The sequence below is a fragment of the Oxyura jamaicensis genome (genome assembly GCF_011077185.1).
Source record: "Oxyura jamaicensis isolate SHBP4307 breed ruddy duck chromosome 9 unlocalized genomic scaffold, BPBGC_Ojam_1.0 oxy9_random_OJ106694, whole genome shotgun sequence".
Classification (NCBI taxonomy): domain Eukaryota; kingdom Metazoa; phylum Chordata; class Aves; order Anseriformes; family Anatidae; genus Oxyura; species Oxyura jamaicensis.
The window spans coordinates 1,872-20,382 of NW_023304200.1; the positions used below are offsets into that span (position 1 = coordinate 1,872).

The 18,511-nt window shown below is 52.8% G+C and overlaps 1 protein-coding gene and 1 long non-coding RNA gene across 2 annotated transcripts; both read right to left on the reverse strand.

Annotated features, from left to right (window-relative positions):
• Nucleotides 1-4,906: 4,906 nt before the first annotated feature.
• LOC118157717 (transcription factor SOX-2) lies at nt 4,907-7,664 on the reverse strand. The gene has a single exon (XM_035312169.1). It carries the CDS (start codon nt 6,894-6,896, stop codon nt 5,949-5,951), a length of 948 nt encoding a protein of 315 aa, XP_035168060.1. The 5' UTR covers nt 6,897-7,664; the 3' UTR covers nt 4,907-5,948.
• A 7,682-nt stretch (nt 7,665-15,346) lies between these two features.
• Nucleotides 15,347-17,819, reverse strand: LOC118157718. Its single transcript, XR_004746709.1, has 2 exons — nt 17,402-17,819; nt 15,347-17,317 (listed from the first exon to the last, which is right to left on the reverse strand). It is a non-coding gene; the product is annotated as an uncharacterized LOC118157718 (long non-coding RNA).
• Nucleotides 17,820-18,511: the final 692 nt, after the last annotated feature.

Below are 18,511 nucleotides of genomic sequence, written 5' to 3' on the forward strand. Positions count from 1 at the left end.
AGCATTGCTGCTTTGGCCCCACCGAGCTCTGTCCAACCACTAGGGAGGCAGCCCCCCCCCATCCCATTGGGTACCTCTCAGCCCCCCTCCAGCCCAGGGCTTCGGCCTTCCTGTTCTCTGGAGGAGACAACAGGCTTGAAATAAGTGCTCGGTTACTTGAAGCTGAAAGTAACCAAGGGCAGGAGAGGCTTGATTTTCTGTGGAAAAGGGGATGCAAACAGAACAAATGGAAATACTAAAAGAAGAAAAAAAATAAAGAAAGGAAAGAAATGAAAAGACGCTGTAAAAGACCTGATCCACATGGTCCCGCAAGTTGTGGGGACAAACTCTGGGACAAACTTCTCCAGCCCAGACGAGTGTCTCCACAGCAGGAGCCCCGTGCGCAGGCTGCGTCCCGGCCCTGCTGCCGGCAGGGCTCAGCCCCGCACACTCGTCCTGCCGGGAAGCCAAACTCCAGGCATGGGGCTCCCCATGCAATAAATGGCCGAGCCCAACTCCTGCGAACATTGCAAATGGGAAGGCAGAATTACGGCTCGCTGCGGCGCGCCCCCTCCCTCCCCACGCACAGGCGCACACGCACGTGCACATGTATCCACACACACGCACACGTGTGCACACATGCGTGCATGTGCACACATGAACACAGCACACGCGTGCATGTGTACATGAACAGACGCACACACAAACAAAAACACATGCACACATGCATGCAGACACACATGCATACAGGCATGCACACTTATACACGCTTGTACATACTTGCACACACTCAAACACTCTCTCAAGCAGACTTGCACATTCAGAAACTCAGACACTCGTACACACACTTGTACAAGCACACACACATTCTTACACACAGACACTTGTACACACTCACTGCCTCACACTCACACCCACACTCACCTCATTACCCCCCCCGTCCCGGCCGCTGCCCCTGGTCCCCGGGGAGCTCCCGGGGCTCCTCCGGCCCTGCTGTGCCCTTGCCGCCGGCCGAAGGCAGCCCAGCGCCGGCCCGGGCCGCTCCTCTCGTCTCTGCTCCGCGCCGCTCTGCGATTGCACTGCCAGATTTGCAACTCCAAGATTTTCCATTTCTGGCTTTCTTTTTTCCCTTTTCTTCCCGACCACCCCCCACCCCCCAACCCCCCCCAACCCCCAAGTTTTTAAGCGAAAAAGCTCCCACACTCACTTCGGCGCTGGACATCCTTGACAAGTGAACTTGATTCCTCAAAAGCAAAATAGTAGCAAACTTCTTGCAATTCCCCGTGCCATCGTCAGAAAATTGGTTTTAATTACCAAAACTAAAATAGCGGTGGTGCTAACTAGCAGGCGATCAAACCGCAATCAAACTTCAATCTCTGAGCAGTTAGCTATAAACTGTCAGCAATTGAAAAGTAAACCTGGTGCACACAAAGGCTCTGTTTAATTTTCTTGTTGTAATGGCTCTAAATGAGGACCCCATCACTATGCAGTTAAGCGGTGTTGCTTGTCCCCCTGAGGCGCTGATCAGTTCTTTTTAATGTGAGAAAACTGGCAGCTCGAAGCCCGTCAATGGAGCTCCCACAACAAAAGTCCTGAAAAGCTGAATGAATTGGGTTTGTAATTACTGCTTCCCTCTCCCCCCTTGCAGCTTATCTCTTATTCATTCAACATATATTATTGTCACCTAATCGCACACTCCCAACATTTTTTTTTTTTTAGTATCTACTACTGCGGACATGTTTGTTGTAGAAATTAAACAAAATAACCCTCCCTTTCCTCGTCCCGTCCCCCCCCTCCCCAACAACAAAAAATGTGGGAACGCCAGTGCCAGGCGCGGCTGGCTGCCGGCAAACACGCCCGGCAGCGGCTCCCCCGCCGGCCGAGAGCTTCCTCGGAAATCCCGTACGCACTAGAGCCCGCTGGAGCTTTTAATATTTGAGTTAGATCGGGCTTTAAATAAGTGAAGTGTATCTAATCGCACCTATCAGTAATGGGCCTCTTGCCTTCAGTGGGACCTCCATTATATACTACTTAAAGCGCTCAGCTATCTACCTGCTACGCCGAGCCAGATAGACGGGGCTGCTGCACGTCGGAGGCGAGAAGGGATTAATCCTGAGCAACGACGCGCTGCTGCGGGGGTCTCCGCAAGCCTCGAGGGCTCCCACGGCCCTGGAGGTTGTCTCCGAGCAGAAAAAGAGGTTTTCAGCCGAGAAATGGCCGAGGGCAGGCGGCAGTCGCCCGCCCGTCACTGCCGGCCGGCGGCTGGTGCAGGGCTGCGGGCAGCGGCGCTCGGCGGGTCTCCACCGGCAGAAGCTGTCGGTTGCAGAAATCAGTCCGGCTATTACAACCAAATCTACTAACCGTCTAAATAATTAATTGAACCATTGCTCTTTGACCCTTGGAAAGTCCAGTAGGGACCCGTTTGTAGTAATAATACCCCCGAATGAGCCCTTGTCAAATATTCATTTAGTGGTTAATGTGAGCGATTTCCCCCTGGGACAGGCTGTAATACCAGCTTCCCAGCTTTGGCAAGAAACCCTGCTAATCTACCTCTCCAGTTCCGCAAAATATTTTAACACCCCGGTCCTTAAAAAGCCGTACAAAAATCACAGGGGAAACCATAATCTTATCCTCGGGTTCATTTCGGCTCTGTACAAGGTTAGCGAAACATTAACACTGCCGCTCATGAACAGAGCATCACCCCACCATGGAGCACACAGCTTCTCACGAGGGGGAACCCAAAAGGGCTTCAATAACCAGCATAAAAACAAATCCACGAGCTCTGCTACCCATCTCAGCTGCAAGAAACGACAGCCCGGGACAACGGCTTAGGTGTAAATGGGGTTACTTAATGGGCTGAATTTAAAATCAGCCGTGGACAATGGCGTTCTTCCAAGTAACACTTCAAAAATCAAATCGTTCAGCTGGACTTGTAAAATGCTTGGGTTATCCTCTCTAAGCGCATAAATGGATGGATGGATGGATGGATGGAAGGAATCTGTCCAAGGGAGATCAGGTTTCAACAACATATATTTTACATCATACTCCGAAATCTAAGCTTAAACAAATTACCCATATAAAAAGTTGCTGAATTCACTAAGCCTGAATATGTGGCTTAGTGCCTTTTGTTTAATTGTATTACCTCGCCTTCCCTATGCGAATCGTAAAAGGACCAACATTTCCAACTACCCCCCTCGAATATTTTAGTTAGCACTTCAAAAAGGGCCCAAGTTTTATTGCTGTTAATTGGCTAAGATTCCCCTTAAAAAATGGAATCGCGATATCGATTGGGCTTTTATTCCCACTTCTCTTTTCTCAGCGAGGCGAGCAGGAGCGGGAATGTGTGCTCGTTACCACGTGAATAATCCCTAGATGCACTACAAACGCCGCACAGCTCTGAAAAAAAATAATATTTTACTCGTTGCATTAATGTAAAAGAAATAGAAAATGTTGGGAATCTGTAATAAAAGCTCTACTGCCCAAGTACCGCGACGGCGCAGAAATAAAAGGAACAAAGGGAGCTAAACTACACAAACAGACAGCGAGCAAAACTCCACATCTCCTGGTCTGGCAATCTGAGGTTTCATCTGGACACCAGGCTTCAAGTAGGAAGGCCAGAACTAAGCCTAGGAAATAGCTCTACCGAAAAAAAGCCAAAACGAGCCAGCTAACATTATTTGTGTTTTTTCCACTCTCTCCTCCTCCCTGAGCTAAAGCACAATCCAGGGACCGACCAGAAATCCGAGCAAGAAAAACTGAGCAACACTTGCCCCCACTCCAGAGTGCCCAGTTTGTGCCTTGCCTAAGCGAACCACCGCATCCTTTTCTCTCCACGCACAGCACGCGATTACCAGCAGACGCGACCAGTTTGCAATCACAGGGCCCCCACTCCCAGCTGATTGTGGTTTTTAGTATTATTATTATCGCATCTCCTTACGCGTGTCTCCCAAAGGAACCCCCAGCCGCGTTAGCAGCCCCAGATAAACGCTGGGGATTTCGGTGGGGGTGGGGGGCCGGGGTGCTGCCACCGGGGCTGCCCCACAGCGCTGCCCACCGCCCCATTGCCCGGCCGGGGCCGCAGCGCGGAGCGGCCCCTCGGCGATTGCGGTTGCAACTGTACAAAGTGAAACTCTACCTGGCACGGCTGGCGGAGCTCTCCTCCTATTTGGCGGGCGCCACCGCTTCTCTTTGGGGCTTGTGACCGGCTGCAGAGATTGTCCGAATTGGGGCTACACCGCGCTGGCAATTTAAGAAATAGGATTCAAGAAAGGGCTGTGATATAACGTGAAAGTCTCCGGCATTTGATTTTTTTTTTTTTTTTGGTTTAGTTTTGTTCTGTTTGTTTACTCCATTTTTGTCGCCTCTTACCTTTGCCCAGCCAAGCCCCCCCACCCCCACCTCTCACCTCCTCCTGCGCTGCCCCGGAGCAAGGAGAGGAAAAGTTGAGTAAGTCCTGAACAAAGGCAGCACTCAGCCCCCGGCAGCCCGGCCTCGGGGGGCCACGACAGGCAGCTCCCCACGGGGGGGGGACACGGAGTGGGACACACGGGGGGGGGACGGACAGAAACGCTCCGGCTGGCCGAGCCCAGCGGGCCGGGCCGCCGCGTCCCGCAGCCGCCGGCTCGGGCACGGCCCCGAGGCAGGCAACAAGTGGCCACCGGCATCGCCACTGGCCCCGGGGGGCAGCGGGAGCCGAGCGGCCCCGGCCCCCTGAGCTTGGCCCAGGGACCTGCCGCGTCCCGCCTGCTGCACCTTCCCTCTCCCTTCGCTACCCACACAAATATTCACGCTCCTACATTTACAATGCTCGTTATTTCCAATGCTCGGTTGGCCCCCGGGAGAGCTTCTCTCGCATGTATTATTAAAAACAAAAACAAAACCAAAACCAGCTTGCGTTGCAAAAATAAATCCAAGACTCAAGCGGAACTTCAGTGTCCATATGTCAAAAATTTATTTATCTCAAACTGTGCATAATGGAGTAAAAACTTAACTTGAATATGTACCTGTTATAAGGATGGTATTAGTTCAAATATATACATGGACTGTCGGCAGACTGATTTCAAATAATACAGAGCCGAATCTTTAAAATACAACTACGGAAAATGAGGAAAAAAAAAAGAACTTAAAATATCATCACAATAAATTTACAGAAATATTACAAACCATAAGAAAATATTTCAAACACAGTAATTTCAGGTTGGTATTTTTTTTTCTTTTCTTTGAACAGGATGAAGTCTGGAAACAAAAAGTTATTATAAATTAACAAACGGCGTGTGAACCTGCATGGCAATTTTTGTTTTTTAACAAGAAGTAAAAAAAAAAAAAAAAAAAATTAATACATCTAAACGTTTGCCCTTTTACAGCAAACCAAGCCCATGGTTCGCAAGTACTCGTCCTACCGTTTTTGCCTTTTGTACAATTTCTAAAACAATTTAAATGTCCAAATGCTGTAAAATAATTTCCTCTCCTCTCGCAGCTGCTATAAATTCAGCTGCCAAAGCCACAATGCTCCAAGTAGACTATATTTTTAAAAAATAATTGGCAAATTCTCGAGTTTGTTTTTTTTTTCCTCTCTATATTACCAATGGACATTCTGATTGCCATGTTTATTTTGATAAATACTGTACAAAAGTTGCCTGCAAATATTAAAACATTTTCCTCTTCGCTCTTTGAGTCTAGCTCTAAATATTATTGGTAAAGACTTTTGCAAACTTTCTGCAAAGTTCCTACCGTTTTCACTAGAACTTTTTAAAAGTTTTGTGTAGTTGCTTCCCCTCCAAGCTCTATACAAGTTCCTCGTCGGTTTTAGTTCTGGCGCCCGGGCCCGCCCCCGGGTTTGTCTGTACAAAAATAGTCCAAAAAAAAAAAAAAAGTCCAGAATTTCTAATAAAAGTTTTTTTTGTTTGTTTGTTTTGTTTAGTTTTCCTCCCCCCACCCCCCCGCCCCTCCGCCCCCCCAGCCCCTTTGTCTTACATATGTGATAGAGGGAGTGTGCCATTAATGGCTGTGCCAGGAACAGGTGCACTCTGGTAGTGTTGGGACATATGAAGTCTGCTTGGGGCAGCTGGTTCTGGTACTTCAGCACCTGGTAGATACATGCTGATCATGTCCCGAAGGTCCCCAGCTTGGCAAGGAGCCCTTGAATGAGACGACGAGGTGACTACGGGGGGACTGGAGCTGGATTCCGTCTTGACCACCGAGCCCATGGAGCCCAGGGCCATGCCCGGGGTCCCTTGCTGGGAGTACGACATGCTGTAGGTAGGCGATCCGTTCATGTAAGTCTGCGAGCTGGTCATGGAGTTGTACTGCAGGGCGCTCACGTCGTAGCGGTGCATGGGCTGCATCTGCGCCGCGTTGTGCGCGTTCAAGCCCGGGTGCTGCGGGTAGCCGAGCTGCTCTTGCATCATCCCATAGCCTCCGTTGGTCCAGCCGTTCATGTGCGCGTAACTGTCCATCCTCTGGTTCACCCCAGCTCCCAAGGTGGCCCCAACCCCTACCCCAGTCGTCATGGTATTGGTGCCCGGTGCCAGTAAGCCCCCTGGCAACGTGTACTTATCCTTCTTCATCAGGGTCTTGGTTTTCCTCCGGGGTCGGTATTTATAATCCGGGTGCTCCTTCATGTGCAGAGCTCTGAGCCGCTTGGCTTCGTCAATGAAGGGTCTCTTCTCCGCCTCGGATAAAAGTTTCCACTCGGCCCCGAGCCGCTTGCTGATCTCGGAGTTGTGCATCTTCGGGTTCTCCTGGGCCATTTTCCGGCGCTGCCCGCGGGACCACACCATGAAGGCGTTCATGGGGCGCTTGACCCGGTCCGGGCTGTTCTTCTGGTTGTTGGCGGCCGAGTTGGAGTTGCCTGTGCCTCCCCCCGAAGTTTGCTGGGGGGCGGGAGGTTTCAGCTCGGTTTCCATCATGTTGTACATTCAAACTACTTTTGCCTGGAACCAGCCTTGAGCAGAGAAGCGAGGAGCAGCGGCAGCAAAGTCCCAAGCCGGACTTTTTTTTTTTTTTTTCCTAGGGAGGGGTATGAAAGGGGGGAGGGGGACTCCCCAAAACCACACTTGGATCACGATCAGAATCTTCCTCTTCGCTGATGGATTAATAATGCTAATAACTGCTATTATTACCGCCGGAGCCTTGCTTTTAAAAAACTTCTTCTTCCTCCTTTTTCCCTTTTCTCTGCCTGCCTCTCTCTCTCTCTCTCTCTCTCTCTCTCCACCTCAGTCTTAAAGAGCCAGCAAACTACTTTACCCCCTTTTGCAAACACACACACTCTCTCTCTCTGCCTTGACAACTCCTGATACTTTTTTGAACAAGTTAATAGACAACCATCCATGTGATGGGGGCTTGTCAGGGAATAAATGTGTTCGCCCCGGCCAATCAGCGCTCGGCGGCTCCGCCACTGAGGACAAGTCTCTACCCCTGGTTTTGCATGAAACGGGGCGGGGGCTCGGAGCCGCCGGGACGGCTCGGCGGGGGGGGGCGGGCCCAGAGGCGGCCCAGGCAGCCACTGGGAAGCCTTTGTAGCTCCCCTTCCAGCAACAGGTCACACACGCCTTTTGGAGGAAGTGGGTAAACAGCATTGTTGCGACTTTTTTTTTTTTTTTTTTTTTTTTTTTTTTCCCCCTTTCCCAAGTTGGTGTTGGCTTGAGGCTGGGAAAAGCCGTGGGGGGAGCGCGGAGAGGGAACGGCCTCCCCCCAGCCTCCCCCCAGCCCCGGCCTCCCCTCGGCCCCAAACGCCCCGCTGCAAGCACCCCCCCCGGGACCGGTGGGGTCCCGCGTGGGCAACGCTCGCCCCGCCCGTGGGACCGGGGTCTCCCCACTCGTGGGGTGCTCGGAGGAGCGGAGCCCCCCGCCCGCTGCCTCACCGCCGGGGAGCCGAGGCCGCTCCGCACAGCGCGGGATGCGCCCCCTCCGTGCCTGCAGCACCGAGCCCTTCCTCTGGCCTCACGGTGCCGGGGGGAATCGGGACAACGTGGGGGGGAACCCCAAAAGCCCCCCCGCAGAGCACACACGGCGGGGAAGGGACCGCGGCGGCCCAAGGCTGCCCCGCGCCCTTTGCGCGGGCGGCGCTGGGTGGGCGCGCCCGGCGGTACAAATAGGTAGTTTTGTTTCTCTTCTTGTCGCTACACGGGGCCGCACAAAGCCCCGGCTAAGTTTACTTCCACTCTCTTGTTGGGATCTTTGTTGCTAAAACGCACTTGACGACAAAGGAAGGAGGGGAAAAGAGGACGCCGAGCGGGGGGGAGCCGCACGCCGGCCCCGCTCTACCCACGCCGCCGCCTCCTCCTCCAACCTGCCGGGGCTGGGGCTGCCCCTCCCGGAGGTGGGAGCTCCCCCGGGGGTGCGAGCAGCCCCCGGGCCGGGGGGCGAGGGTCAGGGGGCGCCCCGGGACCGGGCACCGCAGGCGGGGGCCGGGGCCGCGCCCGGGCGCCCCGCACGGTCCCAGCCGCGGCGCTGCGGCGCCCCCTGCCGGCCCCACCCGGCCCCGAGAGATGCCCGGGAGGGGGGGTAGGAGGGGGGTTGGGAAGGGCCCGAGTTATTACACCCCTTCCAAATCATCCTACTGAACAACCTCCGTGCCATCTTTGCGTGTGGGGATTATGCAAATAAATCCTATCGGGTTTAATGCGTTTAATTCGGAGATGGGGATAGAGCCGGTAGATAAGTGATAGGTTAAAGCGGCGAAAAAAATAGGTGCAAATTACGAGATGAGGGATGTAAAGGGGTTCTGATTGTCCGGCCGCTCCTGAGGGCACGGCGACTATTTACTTTCTTATTGTTTATGCTCGGGTCGGCAGTTGATAACGCCATGCCAAATAATAATAATAAAATCTTTGGGATAATTACATTGAAAAAAAAAAAAAAAAGAGGGGGTGGGGTGGGTGGCTTTGGTGTTTGTTCAGCGTAATAAAGTGATACCGGAGGCTTGGTGGTGCACAGGCAGAGCGGGGCTCTGGCTCCGGCTACTGCCGCGTGGGGTGCGCAGCGCAGGGACCCGCAGGAGCAGGGCGGCGGGGGCCGCGCTGTGCCCGCCGGGGGCCTTACGGGGCCTGGCCCCTTCCTAATTGCATTTATCCTCCGAATAAAGGCTGGGAAATGCCTACCAATTGTGTTATCGGGGAGTATTTACGGCTTTATTTTAATTAACCGTTTTAATTATCGATGCAATAAACTATCTATCCGGCGTGGATACATACTAACACGCCGTAGGAAAGAAGGTGAGGGCGATACAGCTCCTTTAGGGCATTTTCTACCGTTCCTCTGGGGTGCGTGGGGTTGGGGATAAGGACACACGGCCGGGGAAGCACGGACAGCCTGGGCTGCTGGCTGGAAAATAAGGAAGATGAAATTGTCCCCCGGTTTTCTGTATTAATGACAATAACAACAGCACTCTGCGGAAGAATATAGCCACGTTGAAAGGGAGGCCTGCGGAGGGATGGTTTAATCTGAGTGGATTTAAAAAATCGTTGCCTTTGGTATAATTTATGGAAATGAAAAGTGCTCACATTAAACAAATAGTCTGCAAATGTTCTCAGTGATGGGCTTTACGGCACATGCACTCTTATTTCCAGGTTATGAGTTTCTTTAAAGAAAATGAATGTTAACTACTTGGATTTTGTGTATTTATTGTTCTAATAACCGCCGATTTCTCTAAAAGCCCTGAGGATACAACCTATCGTGTTAACTGTATCGGAAAGAATATACACATTTTCATATTATTTTTTCTGAACCTGCTAGTAACCAATCTAAAGCAAACTATTAAGCAGTCTTGTGGAGATGGAAGATTGCAGCTCCATTTTTTGTCCTTAGCTGCAAATAGAGGTTTAACTTGCAGTAATTAGGTGAGAACTAGCCAAGCATCTTACTATTATGATGCTTGTTAAAAACGCTTCTTTTCTGCATCTGCATTTGAGTGTGTTCCCCTCCACTCTTAATCTTCTTATGGAAATGAAGGCGAACGGCAGGGAACCTGCAGAGACTTAGAGAATGTCCTTGTTAACTGGAATTTCTCAGCATTGCTAATTAGCAGAGTTTGACGACCACCAGTATTGGGGAAAGCTCTGTTTAGCCACTCACAAACCCTTCCGAGGAAGAGCAGACTAATTTTATTTTGTAATTAAAATCTGAAAAGGGCCCTATTTGACAGTTAGGGCTATGAGAGTTTTATCTCCCTGTGAAATAATTACTGCCTTGATAACTCAATTTTCTGCAAAATGTCAACTGTGAGCTCCAAAAGTTTTAATTTCATTACGTTAAAAAAAAATCCGAAGACGAAAACGCGCAGAGAAATTTCCTCTCCCCCTCTCGCCCTGCAGCAGCTCAGCAGCCGAAGTTCGCCCAGGACGTTTCGACACACGAAGCCAAAGCCAAATTTCCCATTCCTGGGGAATTTCAGAAATCACAGGGTGGGTTTGTGCTACTCTCCCGCGGCAAACGTGGGTAGAAACACTCTCCAATGCCAATAATAATAATAAAATGAAATCGAGTGGGTATGGAGCCCCTTTTCCAGCCCCCTGCCCTCTCGGCAGTGGCAGAAGCGCCCCACTTGCTCAGCCAAAGCAAGCTGGCACAGCGACGGGCGCAGACCCAGCGACAACCTTGGGCACTGGAAAAAAAAAATCAACACCAAAAAAAAAAAAAAAAAAAAAAAAGCAACAAAGCATAAGCTCAAATAAACTTCACGAGTTCCAAGTTCGCAGGGCCGAGGGGCAGGGCCGGCCCCACACCCCAGCGGGGCTCCTGCGCCCCCCGCCCGGCGGCCCGGGGCCACCCCTCTCGGAGGGGCCCGAGGGGCAGGGGCGGCCACTTGGGGAGTCCTGGGGACCCGAGGTGCTGGGGCAAGCGTAATCCACTCTGCTTGCGTTTATATATATATTTTTTACTATTATTTAAAACGGTTTAACCTGCTTTTTGTCCCTGCCTGTCCAGCAAGTAACCCGATTGTCGCTCTCAGAAGTGGCATTACATGTACAAGCGGTCGAGGGGGGCGAGGCACCACGGCCGCATCCAGCCCCAGTTTCGCCCAATAATTTCCCTCAAGGGCTCTGAGGACCCTTGAAAGCTGGGGAATGCGGAGGGAGCTCCGCGACCCCTTTCATCCTCCTTCTCCCTAAGGCAGCCGCGGGGCGAGCACACGTGCGGCAGGGCGGCAGCGCACGGCCCCGCCGCTCCCGGGGATGCTCGGGGGACCGGCGGGGACCGACGGGGACCGAAAGGTGCCGGCGGGGACCGACGAGGAGCGGTGTGCCCTCCGAGTGGCCCCTCTGCCACGTCCCCGCCCAGCGACCGCCACCTGCATGGGCGTTCTGCTGCTGGTATGTCAGGGCGTTAAAAAAATAAAATAAAAAAGAAATAGAAAAGAAATTTAAAAAAAGGGGGAAAAATGAAAAAGAAAAAAAAAAAAAAAAGGAAAGCGTAGCGAGGTTAAAAAAGAAAAAACAAGAACCGGCTCCACCTTTCTTCAGTGCTTTGAGAAGCGAAATTAAATAATAATAATAATAATAAACCTCAGATGCTGGGACGAGTTTCTCGTACACAATAAACAGAACAGCCGACTGACACGTACACACAGCACCTCTCAAAGTCGCTTTCAAAAGGCTTCTCAATAAACGGAGAAGCCGTTTGTCCAAACACGCTTCCAGGACTCTTCATAAATAGCCAACAGCCTCCTCAAACTCTCTGCGATTTTTCCACGTTTCTGAAATACCACTCCCCGGACCTCCTTCCCAGAGGAGAGCAGAACGGAAACCGTTATTTTTTCTTACATGACCTTAAAAATAAAACAGAAAATCAAGCACCAGTGGCGAGGATAAACCCGGGAATTACTGCACAACATAACAGGGTGAAATTACAGTTGGAAGTAGGCCCTTTGCCGGGGAGGCAGCCCCCTTGAGCAGGATCCTTTTTGGCAGTCTATTTAAAGTTATCTTTCCTTCCTAGTTTCATAAGAACAAATGAGTTTTCTTTTCCCATTGTAGTTGAATGAACTCATGTATATTAAACACAAAACCCCTCCTGAAGAACGCTAACTGCTTTGCTTAAACCCACAAAGGCACGAAAATCCAGAATTGAAGGTTTCCAATTCCTGAGTAAGTCCCCTTAACTCTCTCAGGCTCGCAGAAGAGAGAGACTGGGACATTTTCTGAAAGTTTTAATGCCTGGAAGGTGCTATCTTAAACAGAAACGTGTCGTCTTTTGCTAAAGCTGAGGTTCCTATTTTATTTCCCTTGTTCCCCCTCACCACCTTTGTATTGACTTAAGAAAAAAAAAAATGGTGTTAAAATGGGTCTGTTCATGGGATCACACGTGTCGCCCAAATCAAATGAAGTCCTCTTTGGCCCCAGAGCAGTTTTGATGGAATTATTCCGGCTCCTCCATTGAATTCACAATGTTTCCCAAAGAAGCGCTCGCACTTTCAATGGGAACGCCTGAGGCAGAGCCTGGGGTGCTTCAAGGTTGCTCCTCTCCCCAGCGCACCTCAAACCCTGGAATCTCGAGGAATGGTTTGAAAAGTACATTAAAAAAAATACAGAAAAAAAAAAAAAGGAAGAAAAAAGCAATCCCATTCCAGCGATCCTCAGATCACTGACACGATCGCCCATAATGGAGCCTAGACGGTGACTTTTATCTCGCTGTTCCTCATAGTCCTTAATTTGGAGCTCATTGACAGGACAGACGGTAATGACACTTTCAGAACTGTTATGGTCTGGAGTGACAATCTCTCCATCTCGCCCATGGTTTATTGACACCATGGGCTCATTGTGTCAACTTAGGCTTGTGATTTCAGAATTCTCCAGTGACGGGCTCGTTGTGGGGATTTTAATTCAAATTATAGACTAGCTGTCTATACTGTGAATTCATATTTAGACGGCGCTTAATCGGAGCAGAGAGACGGCGCTATAAATAATACCTCCACCACTTCCCATGTGTCTATCCACGGTCCCCCACCCAAGGATGACCTGAGGGAGCCCGGGAGGGAGCCGAGGGTGCCTCAAGGGATGCTACCAGCATCCTGCATCCTGCGCCCGGCCATAGGCCAAGGATGCGTGTGCGCCCCGCGGGGACAGGACAAGTTTTGGGGGCGCACGAAGACCTGGCGCCCTCGAGGCTGGGGCAGGGGGGGTCGCAGCCCTCTCTGCCTGGACATCCCGGGGGAGCGGGGCTTCTGCCCACGCTGCCGCCCGAGGAAAGCGGGGCGAAGGGGGGCGCCGGAGGTGCCCTTCCCTTGGCTCCTCGTGCCCAGGCAGCGCTGCGGGAGGCGGGTGCTCGCAGCACCCAGGTGCCACGGAGGGGCAGGGGGGGAAGGAGGGGAGAAGTGGGAAAAGCCGCTCCGAAAACTAGTATTTGAGGTCGCTTTTCGGGTTTGTTTCTTCGACTCTCCCCTTCCGCTGCTCTGGAGAGAAGAGCTGTGGGAAATAGCGGCATCCAAAATCTTTCCTTCCAAAAGAGCGAAGTAAGCTGCAGATGCACCTTTCCTCCGGGTGGAGAGGAGAGAGAAGGAACCCGGGGCTGACCCCACCCCGCTGCCAGGTGTCTGCCCCGCCGGGCCGCGGCCCCCGCTTTCCTCCCGTGGGTACCGCCGGGCTGCGAACCCAGCCCTGAAAAAAGGCGCATTTTGGTTAAAGCTGTCACTCGGGAGCCTCGACATTCTGTGCCAGCTTCTACCCTTGGGAAGGGGGGTTTACGACCTCTTTATAGCCCCCCTCACAACTGTTGTTCCTAAGGGGAGCACCAAGAGCACGGCTCCTGGATCTGAGTTAATCATTCACGCTTCGCCAGGAGTCACTGCGGTTTTGTGCGGTGCCTTCTGACGTGAAAACGGGTGTACCAACTGCTCTGTATTTTTTCCGTTTCCTGTAGTAATTGACATATAATATCTCTGTTTATAGCTCGCTTGACAGATCTATACAGATGTATATTTTTGCTTAATTTCGGAGTTATATATACCAACGCACGCCAACTAAAGAAACAGTAAAGGAAATCTGGGAATTCCGTTGTGCAGGAAATCTGTGCAGGGCTTTTGCTATTATTTATAGAAAATGCTATGTCTTTAGTTTGGGCGCTCTTACTACAGAATTGCCTTATTAAGAGTCTCAAGCGGAGATCAAACCTAGAGAATGGGGAAAGTCTACTCAGCGCGACAAACAATCCTTAAAAAACGCCGTTCGTATAATTTCTAAAGTGAAAAGTTTATTGTGAGACCCACGGCCGTGGGATTCATTTAATAGAAAAATTGCGGTGCTATGACTTGCGTCCAGGCTGTCAACAGGAGAGACAAAATAACTCCAATTTAGCAGAAATAATTTAGTTTCCATTAGCGTTTCTCCTCGCACGCAAGACGCACAAAGTGGGTTCGGCATTTCCGCAACGCGCGGACACAGCCGCTAAATGCGCTCCTCGGAGCTGTGCAGGTGCCTCCGAAATAATTCACCTAATTCACCTCAAAAGTTGGTGGCAACGCAGCACTTCACGTATTTTGGCTAATCGATTTATATCACCCGGCTTTCTTTTCAATCTGTCATCTCAGTAGGAAGACAAACCCCACTCCAAGCATTCACTCCAGACAAGGCTCCTTCCTTTTCCAGGAATTGGGGGTGGGGGGGTTATTTTGCTCTTTTTTGGGGGGGACGGGGGGAGACGATTTACAGCTCCGCGTTTCGCCACATGCCATTTTAGACGCTTTTCACCCTAACGAAACGGAAACGTTCCCTCTGCTCACAAGCGGCATCTGTCAGTGCCGACTCCTTTAGGACCACTTGGGATGCAAACACCAACCCAAGCCTCCGGCAGGCTGGGATTTATCCCGGCCGCACCGGCACGCCGGAGCTGGGCAGGAGGAAAAGGCCACCCTTATTTTTAATTTTCAGCCCTATGCTGCCAAGACCCGCGTTGGTCTTTGCACGCCGGCTGGCCAGCAGAGCACAGGCGGTCCCGCAGCAGCAGGTCAAAAGGCACGGCCGTTTCTGCCGGAGCCGGGCCTTCCCTAGCAGGGCGCAGCTACAGCCCGGTGGCATCTTCCCCGTGTCCATCCGTCCGTCTGCAGAGCGAGCAGCTCGGGCAGGAGGCGCATCTCTTGCCGGGCTCTCTGGGTTTTTTTTTTTTTTTTTTTTTTTTTTTTTTTTTCGCAGTTTGCCTTACAAAGCCCAGCGGCTCGGCGACACCGCCTGGCTCCGCTCCTCGCCCGGTGCCGCGCTCCCCGCGCTGGTTTGAGCCGCGCAAGTTCCGCGGGCAGCGGCGGCTCCGGGCGCTGCCGACAGGGGGAGCTGCCAGCCGCCCGCCGCGGCCCCGGAAGGGGGGGAGCCCGGAGCTTAGCGGGGTCGAGTACAGATCTTCAGTCTTGGGGGATAAAAAGAGATTAAAGGCTAAATTCTTTTTTTTTTTTTTTTTTTTTTTTTTTTTGTATCAATTTTAACCAACTACGAAAACGTAGAGCTTTTATCCTTTGATGTTTCCCCAGAAAGAAACTGTTATATATCGGTCGTGAAATTACATCGCTTTGGAGCCAGCGAACCAGGCGCGGAGTGGTAAAATAATTTAATTAAAAATAATAATAATATGAGGACCCGAGCTTCCGCAGAGGCACTTCAAGGCTGACACATGCCCCTCCGTCTCCCCTCTCCCTGGCTCTCCCAGGGCTCGCCGGCTTGTTCGATGGGAACAATTAGGAGCGGCACCGACCCCCGGCAGCCCGGGGCTCGGCTCCCCGTGCGCCCCGGGCTGCGCCCCCCTTTCCCCGCGGGGCCGGCTCCGCAGAGGCGGGGTGCCGCACAAAGGCCCGCCGCCAAAACCAGGCAGCAGCCGCCGGTCTTTTACCATATTAAGCATAAATCAAATTGTAACCGGCTACCCACTTTCCCCCTACTACAAAAACTCTTCACCTGTATTTAAATAGCACGTCTTTAATTACAGCAGTTGGGGATGTATGAGGCTGAAATGAAATTAGCAGTCATTACCAGTCCTTTAACTCTGTGGTGCTTTTGATCAGCACTAAATTAGCTTTCCAGTCCTAACAAAGGCTCTATAGCAAGCAGTGGGCTGTAAATAAGACAGCTCGACCTGCCCTCAACACCTTTTCTCTTGTCAATCACAGCTCTATCATTCAGCCCAAGATTAACCTTTATCTACCAAATTCTTACCCCCCAAAAAAGAGGAGGGGAAGAGGGGGAGAAAATCCAACCTCAACTTTGCTAACTGTAACTAAAAAGAGCTTCCCTTTAAATGGCATTATAATGAGCCCAAACGTCAAAATCGATCTTCCCCGGCCCAAATTGCGGTGCGTCAAGAGGCACCGTTAGCCGGCGGCAGTCACACGTCGCGATTTATTCGCAACTTCCCGGGGCACGGCCCCTTCGCCCCGCGTCTCCCCTCGGGCCGGACCCCCCCTTGCCAGCCCAGGAGCCGCCGGGGGGGCGATGTCCGCGGCCGCCCCGCTTTCCCCGGGCGAGCGTGGGGAGGCGGGGAGCGGGCGGGTGCGGGTTGCGCGGCGCTCAGCCGGCAGGGGGCGCCAGAGCGCGGGCGTTGCGCGGGCGTTGCGCCAGCGCTGCGCGCCGCTGCGCGCCCAGGTGAGCCCCGGCCGGGCGGCAGCCCCCAGCCCGCAGCCGCCCCCGCGGAGGGCCCCAGCCGCAGGAGCCTTGCGGGATCAGCACCGCGCAGGATGGGGGCACCGCGCAGGATGGGGGCACCGCGCAGGATGGGGGCACCGCGCAGGATGGGGGCACCGCGCAGGATGGGGGCACCGCGCAGGATGGGGGCACCGCGGTGCCGGCCGCGCTCCGCGGCTCTCCCCGCGGGATAACCCCGGCCCCGGTTGAAGCAGTGAGAGCCGGGGCAAGGGGCAGGCTCGGGGAGGCAGCGCTCCTGCCTGGAGCTCCGCTCGCCAAGCGGTTGCCGCTGAAATTTGGTGAAAGCCGAAGCCGCCCGGCGCGCACCGCTCCCCGAGTTTCACGCTCGCCAGCTCGGAGCGGCGGGTCGTAGGTGGGAGCCGGGTTTCTCGATCGTTTTAAAGGTCACGGGGGAGGAGGGGGGAAAAAGTGTGAATGTCAAAGTTGGGCTGCAGCTACTTACATGTCCGTGCCAGAGCAGGGTGGTGGCTAGTTAGCAGTTTGATTGGCAGTTTACAGCGAAAGTCCGCGCGGACTCCTGAGCCCAAGGCAGCCCCGGGGCTTCGAGCACTTTTCACCGGACAGAGGCAGCTGAAGGAAGCTCGCACGTCCCCTTCTCCTCTCCTCTCCTCCTCCATCCAGGACGGAGAATGAATCCATTTCGGTTTTTCTTCCCCCGGCTCTCCTTCCATTTGCCTACACATCCTCCAAATCCTAGCCCTAGCTTTTAACTGCAGTCCCTGGAACAAGAGGGGAAAAAATCGTTTATGGCTTAAAAAATCCAAATGGTTGATTCTGTGTGTGTGTTATAAGAATGCACCCACAACAACAAAAAAGTCACTTCTCTGTCCCCCACCGTACAGCAGAAGAATAATAAAAAAGCTTTATATTTTTGCAGTGGGTATTCAAAGATAATTTGATGCCATTGTTTCTGCTACAGATGGTTCTTTTTAATACAATAACACTGCTCTTTGTGCATACTACACACAATAAAAATCGAAAGCGTTCTCCTGAATAACCATTTTGTTCTCGCTTGTATACAGGCCAACAAAAGCTGCCGTGAGGTAATGGGTTCTGTTTATTGAAGCCATAGAATAGACGTTTGATAAAGATTTTAATATATGGGGGGTGGGGGGGGAATTAAAATAAAGACCTTGCAAGGTCGAGCTGATCTCCGCGTATTTATTACTACTGAAATATTTTATCAATATATTTCTTTGAGTTGCAGCTGCAGGGTTCCCTCCTCCCCTCCCCCCGCGCCCCAGCCTTAATCGGCCCAAACATCTGTTTCTTTGAATTTGGGGAGATCTGCGGTCGGAGCCAGACCTAAAAACCTAGACTTTGGGAACGAGCGGGGCACCGCGGCTCCGAGGCGAAGGCAAGGAGCGCTGGAGAAGCGAGGCAGAGGAGACCCTCCCGTGCGGTGCCTGCGCCTATCTTTGTGCGCGCCGCTTCGCAGCCCGCTGCCCTCATGCACACACGCACACAAAGGCGCAAAGCGGGGCGAAGGGCCCCAGGGACCGGCCCCGGGGATTTCCCGGCGTGTGAACGCGGGCGGGTCCCTGCGCCCCCGCAGCGCGCAGCCCCCGCGGCCGGGGCGCGCCGCAGCCAAACTCGGTGCGCATTGCCCGAAGCGTCCCCGCAGGTCGGGGGCGTCGCCGCCCCTCACCGCAGCGTCCGGGCTTCAGCCTGGGGAGCGAGCCCCGAGCCTGCCAGGGTGCCCCGGGCTGCGGCAGAGCTCTTGCGCGTTGCTAACTTTCTGCCGAGTCATGAATAAATTAGCACCGCTCAAAGGGAAGGGTGCACCGGGCGCAAGGACCGGGAGCCGCAGCTATTTCTGTGCTGGAAATTGCTCCGCGGGTCAAGAATTGAGCGGCCGAGAGTCTCCCCAGTACCTAGGGGTCGGATCTGGTTGCGGCTGTAGCAACTGGAAG

What these genes read in the sequence shown, in the direction of transcription:
- LOC118157717 (XM_035312169.1), bottom strand. Translation starts at nt 6,896, where the DNA reads ATGTACAACATGATGGAAACCGAGCTGAAACCTCCCGCCCCCCAGCAA.